The sequence below is a fragment of the Triticum aestivum genome, chromosome 6D, assembly GCF_018294505.1.
Source record: "Triticum aestivum cultivar Chinese Spring chromosome 6D, IWGSC CS RefSeq v2.1, whole genome shotgun sequence".
Taxonomy (NCBI): domain Eukaryota; kingdom Viridiplantae; phylum Streptophyta; class Magnoliopsida; order Poales; family Poaceae; genus Triticum; species Triticum aestivum.
The window spans coordinates 394298766-394307983 of NC_057811.1; the positions used below are offsets into that span (position 1 = coordinate 394298766).

General features: G+C 48.5%; 1 protein-coding gene across 2 annotated transcripts; it reads left to right on the forward strand.

Moving 5' to 3' along the window:
- Positions 1-1344: 1344 nt before the first annotated feature.
- Positions 1345-6183, forward strand: LOC123145319 (aspartyl protease family protein At5g10770). 2 transcript variants are annotated; one of them, XM_044564700.1, is made up of 2 exons: positions 1345-1595; positions 4326-6183. In XM_044564700.1, exons 1-2 carry the CDS (start codon positions 1490-1492, stop codon positions 5633-5635), a joined length of 1416 nt encoding a protein of 471 aa, XP_044420635.1. In that variant the 5' UTR covers positions 1345-1489; the 3' UTR covers positions 5636-6183. The 2 variants fall into 2 exon arrangements, with proteins under 2 accessions (XP_044420635.1, XP_044420636.1); XM_044564701.1 differs by having other exon boundaries at positions 1383-1595; positions 4332-6183.
- The last annotated feature ends 3035 nt before the right edge of the window (positions 6184-9218 follow it).

Below are 9218 nucleotides of genomic sequence, written 5' to 3' on the forward strand. Positions count from 1 at the left end.
GTAAGACGGTCGTTTTCTTGCTGGTGGCCGTGTCGTCGGTTGGATCGGACTCTCCGTTTGGTGCCTCCGCGCATGCAGATGCAGCTAGCTCGCTTAGCTATAGGCGCCGCGGCCTGACAGGCTCTCGCTCCATTATTCCCGCCCCCGTCCCGTCTCCTTTATCCATCCATCGGCGGTTGCGCTGCCCCCATCCAAGGCTTCAAGCCGAAGCTTCTCTAAAGATTCATCGGCTAATCACGCACGAGCAGCACTGCAAGATTCCGTCTCCCCACCACCGGTAGCAACCACCGATTTCGCACCGAGGAGAAAGACGATGATGGTATGATCGTCGGTCAGAAAGCCGCGATCGATCCCCGTCGATTAGCACGGAATGGAGGTCACTTTCTTATTCCTAGGAAGTGAGTGAGGTGAGGCTTTTCCCTTTGCATGGTGGCTGCAAGCTCAGCCTAAAGAGGCCTGGACTTCGATAATTTACACCAGCTCCGGAAACCAATCAAAAGTACCCATAAAAAGAGCAAATTAAGTAGAATTCGTACCGTACAATGGATTCCGTTTCTCCGGTAATATAACGAATTTGCTCCAATGGGAACATGATAATAATATGATCATGACATGGGTCTAATATCGGTTCGCTAGCAGGTCACTCTCTTCCCTTTTCCATGATTATCAAGCAAGAAAGACTACACTGCACTGTACCGCCACTGATTGCCAGCCACCATAGAGTTAGAGTCGTGTGAAGGTCCAGTTGCACGGTGGCCAGAGCCCGCCCGGACCGAAGTTGCCATGCATCAGACGCCAAGTGCCATGGCCCATGACAGTACGACACATAATTGTTCTGATGGTGGCTCGAGCTCGCTAACCACTGCGATGGACGCGCGCGTTACCCGTAAGAACGGCTTCAATTTGGCGATGGTTGCGCTTAACTGCCAGCCTGATTCACCCGATCGACCTCATGAATGTGCGCACCGAACCCGACTTTGCTGGGCTACACACCAAAGCAGCTTTTGCCTAGTACCCTATGCCTTGCCTTCGACCCGTCACAATACAGATACTAATTTCGGAGGCGGCAATACACGCATGGCTTGTGTAACTGAAGAAAGCATATCGCTGAAAAAAGAACACGCCGGCAGTCAGTCAGTGCAGAATATATTCCGATGCCCGGGCTGAGCGCACGGCAGAGTCTGAACAGGCAGCAGCAGCAGTGCCCAAACGTGCGGCGTCGGTCACATATCGTTTTGGTAATCCGGTGGTTGGAGTTGCCACATGGATGAAAGATGGTTCAAAGCCGCTGAAAGCTACCCGTGCGTGCGTGGGACTCCCGGGCGCCAAGGCCGCGCGCCCATGCGGCGGGGAAACTCTATAAAAGGGCACACGGGTGCTGAGCTTGGTGCTATCTACCCACCCATAGCCTGCACTGAGCCAGCCACCGCAAGGAGGAAGAAGAAGAGGGGGAGAGAGGGGGTAAGAAGAAGGTTTCGGTTCGGACGAGATGGCGCCGGCGCCGCTGCCCCTGCTCGTCGCCGCCTTCTCCCTGCTCTTCGCGGCGGCGACTCCGATCAGGGACGTCGCCGACGCCTGCTCCTCGCAAGTGCAGGGTATATATAATTCCTTCCCTCCTTGCTTCCTTCCTTCCTCCTAGACTGGCTAGATTTCTTGGATGGTGTTCTTGTGTGTGTGCATAATTGCTTTGCCGTTGGTTGCGTCTTGCTTATGCAACTGGATCAAAGACAACTGTTTTGCTGACTTGCTAAAAACAGCAGTACACGATGACTTGACATAGTATTAGATTGGATTGTTCAGTAGGAATAGAAAAGGGTATGAATTATAAAGAGCTTGAGCGGAGAACTCGAAAATTTACAAGGGTGTAGAACAGTCCTTAGGATGGGTTAATCTGAAGATGTATCCTTGGCTCCTTGCTGAAGTGGCCAGCCAGAAGGTTGAAGTACTCTTGTCCTGACTCCTGAAACTGAACCGAAATAGTAACACTGTGACACACATGTAGGCCGAGACAGGTCAGATTCACCGTATGCATCACGCAGTAAAAATACTTTCCAACCTGCAGTGTCTAAAGCGTCTGTAACTGTCAAAGACAGTAACTGTGAGAGTCGACAGCCATGGCCGGAACCAAAACTTCAAAAGGGCAATCCAGACAGAATCTCCTCCCTTTTGTCAATTCTTTTCTCCACCGGGAAGCAAATAATGGTAGTATAACCACCATGTTGTTAGGTGCATAATGACCGATAGATTACGCATACTTTCCGCCGGAATTCCATGGCAGCGCCAGGATGGAAAGCGCTTCGCTTGGGTAGGCGCACGTATTCGTCCACGACCAATCGGCGCCTCATCACAGCAGCTTTACGCCAATCATGCCGCGCTAATCGCCGCTTAATCAACGCCGCTCCTTTCCGGCCCACGAATCGATCATATCACATTCACATGGCCCCGATCGACACCGATATAGATAGAATTGATGGCCAGTGAGTTAGTGGCCGATCGATGGTACTTCGGCCGCCCGTGAAGTCCATCGATCGGTCCATCAATTGCCCCGTACGCGCCCCACCGCCAACCACCGTATCTAGCGCGACACGGCGGGATGGCCGCCGAAATGCATGGGCGGGCAGCAGGCGCGTGTCGCCGGCCAGGATGTATGCCCACACACACAGAGGTACTACGTTCTCAGTGGTGTCTGGTCGACGGACGTCAATTCTGCTTCAGCTTTTGTGGCTCGGCACGTACCCACGCCGGAAATGTTGGAGCGTGGAATGATTCGCGTACGTGTAGCCATATCTGGCTGGGGCTGTAGGTCCATCCTGAACACTAGCTTAGCTTGTCTGATTATCAGAGCGGTTGTTGCCCGTCCCCAATCATCCAATTAATGCAGTGGTGGCCCTCCGGATGTACAGTCGATCTTGGCGCTAGTTCTCCCTGAGAAAAATATCTCATCTCCGGGTGTTCACCTTTAAACCTTTTTGCCTGAATAATAAGAATATATGGTACTTATCCTGTACTGGCATGGCATGTTATGGTAGTACTGTGTGCTTAAGGCGCTAAAGTCATGGAGGGCGTGTTGAACTGACTGGTGGCCCTTAATCATGGCAACCACCCCAATCATCCATATCATGGTGAGTACTGTACTGTTAACTGTACCTAAGCTAGCTACCAACCAAAAGCGTACGGCTCCCTTCCTTGCCGACGTGTGTTCATTCCTGTTGGACTTTTCAACGTGACAAAAAAACTCACATTTCAGCGCCGCGAACCAGGATTCCAAAATAATACTCTAGGTGACTGTATGTAGCTGGTATATATACCCTGCATGCACGCATGCAATGATGCAAAACTTGTGTAGGAGTGTTGAGATGGGCGAGTCTAGATGAAATGTGCAAGTTCCACCCCACATGTGAATATATATATATATATATATATATATATATATGTATATATATATATACTCCTTCCGTTTCAAAATAGATGACTCAACCTTGTATTAACTTTGTATTAAAGTTAGTACAAAGTTGAGTCATCTATTTTGAAACGGAGGGAGTATGTGACAGTATTGATTCCCAGAGAGTAAAAATAAACATGGTGCTACTGCTTCTTTTTCCACACTATATGCCGTTTTTGACTCGCTTTATGCTCTCACAAGTCACATGTTGCAGTGGCCTCTCTGCCACCTACTACCACTAACACCATATCGGGCGCGATTTAATACGGTTATGGCCAGTTTATGCGCCCCGGAAGGCGATCACGAGAGCTGCCATTCTCGTGCGCAAAACCTTTTATCTTCTCATCGACATGGTCGCCACTTGCATGCATACAACCACCCTTGCATGTGTTGTTGGTTCGGCCGTTTGGGCCATGCATGTGTGTGTGATCGAGCCGAACTCGGAGGCCCATCGGGAAAGGAGATGACGGACAGGAATAATCTGGTGTCAGGTTTCTTTACTCCGAAACCCTGACAGACACCTCCAAATCTGATGACATGTGATGTGCTCAGTAGCCACAGTGCCACACTGCCACTGGTGGTAGTACGTGGCACTGCACGGCTGCCATGTCGGGCGAGGCATCGATACATTATCCTAGGACATCGATCACTCTCAGTCTCAGATCACAAGACTGCTAACGATACGTACGATTGGTCGAGCTGCCTGCCCGGTGGTGCGGTAGGTCCAGTGGTTGCTGACGATGCACACTGAACGTACAAACGGTCTTGCGCTCTTGCTTGTCAGCAGCAAACTAATCCGTATACTGTAACAATAGTGAATTCTGTCAGGGTTAATAAGTTGCGGTTACTTTGAAGGAAGTACTGACTGTGTGTTGCTCGACAGCTGCAGATTTCGAGCACCTGAACAGCACCGCCATGCACCTCCCGCTGCACCACTCGCGGGGGCCCTGCTCGCCGGTGTCCGTCCCGTCGGACCTCCCGTTCTCGGCGGTGCTCACCCACGACGACGCCCGCATCGCGTCCCTCGCCGCGCGCCTCGCCAAGGCGCCGTCGTCGTCCTCGGCGCGCCCCGCGGTCACGGTGGCCTCGCTCTACCGGGCGAACGACGACGTCGACGGCGTCGCGGCCTCCCTGGCGTCCGTGCCGCTCACTCCGGGTACGTCGTACGGCGTGGGCAACTACGTGACCCGCATGGGCCTCGGCACCCCGGCCAAGCCGTACGTCATGGTGGTGGACACCGGCTCCTCCCTCACCTGGCTCCAGTGTTCCCCCTGCCGGGTGTCGTGCCACCGCCAGTCCGGCCCGGTGTTCGACCCCAAGACGTCCAGCTCCTACGCCGCCGTCTCCTGCTCCACGCCGCAGTGCAACGACCTCTCCACCGCCACGCTCAACCCGGCGGCCTGCTCCTCCTCCGACGTCTGCATCTACCAGGCCAGCTACGGCGACAGCTCCTTCTCCGTGGGGTACCTCAGCAAGGACACCGTCTCCTTCGGCTCCAACAGCGTGCCCAACTTCTACTACGGGTGCGGGCAGGACAACGAGGGCCTCTTCGGCCGCTCCGCCGGCCTCATGGGCCTGGCCCGCAACAAGCTCTCGCTGCTCTACCAGCTCGCGCCCACCCTCGGCTACTCCTTCTCCTACTGCCTCCCGTCCTCCTCCTCCTCCGGCTACCTCTCCATCGGCTCCTACAACCCGGGCCAGTACTCCTACACGCCCATGGTGTCCAGCACACTCGACGACTCGCTCTACTTCATCAAGCTCTCCGGGATGACCGTCGCCGGGAAGCCGCTGGCCATCTCCTCCTCCGAGTACTCCAGCCTGCCCACCATCATCGACTCCGGCACGGTCATCACGCGCCTGCCCACCACCGTCTACGACGCCCTCAGCAAGGCGGTGGCGGGGGCCATGAAGGGGACCAAGCGCGCGGACGCCTACTCCATCCTCGACACCTGCTTCGTGGGCCAGGCGTCGAGCCTGCGCGTCCCGGCGGTCAGCATGGCCTTCTCCGGCGGTGCGGCGCTTAAGCTGTCGGCGCAGAACCTGCTCGTCGACGTGGACAGCTCCACGACGTGCCTCGCCTTCGCGCCCGCCAGGAGCGCCGCCATCATCGGCAACACCCAGCAGCAGACGTTCAGCGTCGTCTACGACGTCAAGAGCAACAGGATCGGCTTCGCCGCCGGCGGCTGCAGATAATTCCTTTGGAACAAGGTGCACGCAAGCAGCGCATGCATGCGCGGAATGGGTTTAATTTAATTTAATTTGCTACATGCACGTTCACTTTCTCAACTCGTCATTCGACCGATGTTGACGACTACACGCCACAAGGTAGATAAAAAGGAGGTACGTAGTTGATTAAGTGGTGTACATGCATGCATGTTTAATTATCACAGCTTCGTTGTGTTACATAAAAAAGGAGACATCGAGCACAAAACATATTAGTGCTATTTATAGGATTGAAGCTATTTATATTGCTCATACCAGATATTGAAAGTGGAAATGCATAACTTGAATGTCACGTAGCCAGAACATGTGAAACACTTGTGTCATGTAAATTCTTTGGCAATTACTGGTCAAAAATAATGTACCACTTTGTATAGCTAAGTTAAAGGGTGTGCCTTTGTTTCGAATATGGTCCTTAGAACTTCAAAAATTGCTCCTGTTTGAGAGCACGTAATTTGTAAAATTGAAAACTGTATATTGTATTGATGTGATCTTTGCAGAATCAGAATTGATTTATAACATTTCTTGCACGATTTCAAGATGTGCTATTTGTGGTATGGAGTATTAGGTGTTTGTCATGTATGAGAAATATGTGGCGTGAACATTTGCGCCTATGATGCAGCTCCAATCACATTTTGTTGCACCACGCTTGAGATCATGGTGACAAAGATGGTTACATGTCACACACGCTAGTCCGCTCCTTTAAGACTAGTCATTAGTCAATGGCTCCATATTTTGTACCGTTGCAATTTGTAATTATATATTTCACAAGTGGCTATTGCAAGGAAAATAATGCTAATTGCTTATCATAACTAAATGAAGTTAGTTATTCAACTTAAAGTAAAGAATCCTGCAAAAAAAAACTTAAAGTAAAGAAACATTAGTGACTGCTACAAGAAGAATGAGCATTAGTGTTTGGATCGTTGCACTACATTCAATCATTGCAACAAACAAAGTACAACTAGTCAGGTAGGAGTACATCCTTTTTCCATGCATTGCGAACCCAAAAATATGAATTGGCTCAAATGCGTTAGATATTGATCAAGTCATTCTTCTAACCAAAGCATTATATTTGTTGACGGGAAATTTTATTTTTCAAAATAACTTTTTTACAGGTACTTCAAATTAACATTGTGGTGTGTGTCCCACCAATTAACGTTGACTTCACGGAGTGGTTTTCATGTATTGGGGACACGCCGCCTCCCTTGGACTAGACTTCAATGTTGCACTATTCCCTAAAGTAAGGATTGTTGTTTCCCCAGGCCTATGAGTAACAATCAGTGTAATCTCCATTTAGAACTACATAAATCCATAAAGGTATACTCTACTTCAACTAGCTTTATTTAGTCCGCGTATTAGCTTTGATCAAAGTCAAGCTTTGTAAACTTTGACCAAGTTATAAACAAAAATATTAACATATATAATAACAAATCAATATCATTAGATTTATTATTGAATGTACTTTCACATCATATAGATTTGTTATGGTAAATGTTTATATAGTTTTCTATAAACTTGGTCAAACTTTACTAAGTTTGACTCCAGTCAACTCTAATATGCAGAGTAAATAAAAACGGAGGGAGTACTATTATGCACAATGTTGCTTATATAACGGCCAACACTATCCTGTGCCAACCTTGCCGTACTATCAGTTTGTTTAGCAATATCTTTCTTACTTATAGAGATTAGAGTTGGTGGTGAGTTCACATGTGGGTCCAACAACCTTCACAATTCTTCTCCCCACGACGATCCAGTCACCTTCTAAGAGACATAAACAAATGTGCTACTCACATGTGGGGCCTAACACAATTAAACAAATGCGCTACTACTAATGTGAGTACAACATTCTTGTAGAAGACAGAAAATAACAAATGCAAAACCATGACTCCAACTCAAAATCGTGATCTTGATTTTAGTTTCTCTTTCCAACTAATTCTCCAAGTTCTATATCATAGTATAAGGGAGAGAGAGAACAAACTGTAATTTCAACGCGGCGACAAACATTGTCCTCCTATATTTCAAAATTGAAATGTTATCTCACTTTAAATCTTACAAAGGACCTACTATGGTCACTTCAAAAACTTCTCAACGCCTACTGCACCCCTCTTACCTGATTTATTGCTCTCTTTTTAGTCGTGAATCGTGCAACAAACGCATGACACTAACGTCATTTAACCATCTCATAAGCAAGTGGCTAAACCCCTAGTCTTTTTATGGATCTGTAGCAATGCACGAGCATTGTGCTAGTTTAATTCTCAAGAGAAGCTCGTGGCAATTCATTTTCCACCCTCATAATGGTGTACTTGATAAGGTATGGGCAATGTTGTAGGTAAGTTAGGGTAATCTAGCTTGTATAGTTTTCTCTCTCTCTCTCTCTCTCGCTCTCTCTCTCTTTTGGGCCATTTGTATTAGAAAAATCAAACAAAATTCACAAACACAGTCCTGTTGTTTCCCTAAAAAAAGGTTAGGGTAATTCCTCCGACATATAAAAGAATGTGCCAAGTCCTTCAATGGCACTACTACTTTTCACCGTGAATGCCCACACATGTACTCCCTCCATACCAAAATATAAGACATTTTTGTAGTTCAATTGCACAAAAATATAAGACGCTTTTAAAGTTCAAAGTTCAAATTGAACTACAAAAACGTCGCATATTCTAGTAAAGAGGTAGTACATCATATTATTGTATGTGTCGAGGGAGAAGGGGGGAGTAGCTACAATGGCCATGCCGAGACTATTGGCTACCAAGGGTGAAGAAGTGAGGCAAGGGAGTCTGCAATTTCAGTTGAGGAGGTAGCATCCATGGGACGAGTGTGATTACGATGATGACTATCGTGCCACAAAACTCAATGACATGGTGATTGGGATGCCTAAGGGCTCATAACACATATGGGAGAAGGTGATGTGGGGCGAGAGAGTGAACAAAAATAGAAGAAGAGGGGTGTGAAACATGTAGGTAAAGAATATGATAGTCAGAAAGTGACCAAGATGAAGAAGAAGAAAATACTACTCCCTCCGATTTATATTACTTGACACTCAAACAGATGTATCTAGTGAGTATTTGTTTTAGTTAGAAGAAATTCCTGATGAGACAAATGTTGTTTCCCTTAGGGCATCTCCGACGATAACCCGCAAATTTCCCCCCGCATCTGTTCACGGACAGGGGGGGGGGCAGTCCGCGGATGCAAATACTTGAGGACGACATCCAATGCTAGCCGCATACATTTTCACAACAACTCAAACCAACCGGACGAAATTCGTTCAAACAAGTACGGATTTCATATAAACACGGCCGGATTTCATATAAACATACCAGATTTCATATAAACATGACGGATTTCATTACAAATACATCAAAGTGGTACTAGGCGGGCTCTGGAGTATACTTAATACCTAATATAAATGATCGCTGGCGTTCGGTCCCGTGTCCGGCCATCAACCCCGAGAACTGAAGCTTCACTGTCTCGAGTTCCGCCTCGGCACTCCCCAGCTCCGCCTCCGTAACCACCGCCTCTGGAGCCCCGGAAACTGAATCTGTCCGCCCCCACGTCGCCG

Coding starts and splice junctions, on each gene's coding strand:
- LOC123145319 (XM_044564700.1), top strand. CDS start 1,490: ATGGCGCCGGCGCCGCTGCCCCTGCTCGTCGCCGCCTTCTCCCTGCTC. Junction 1,596..4,325: donor CTGCTCCTCGCAAGTGCAGG/GTATATATAATT, acceptor GTTGCTCGACAG/CTGCAGATTTCGAGCACCTG.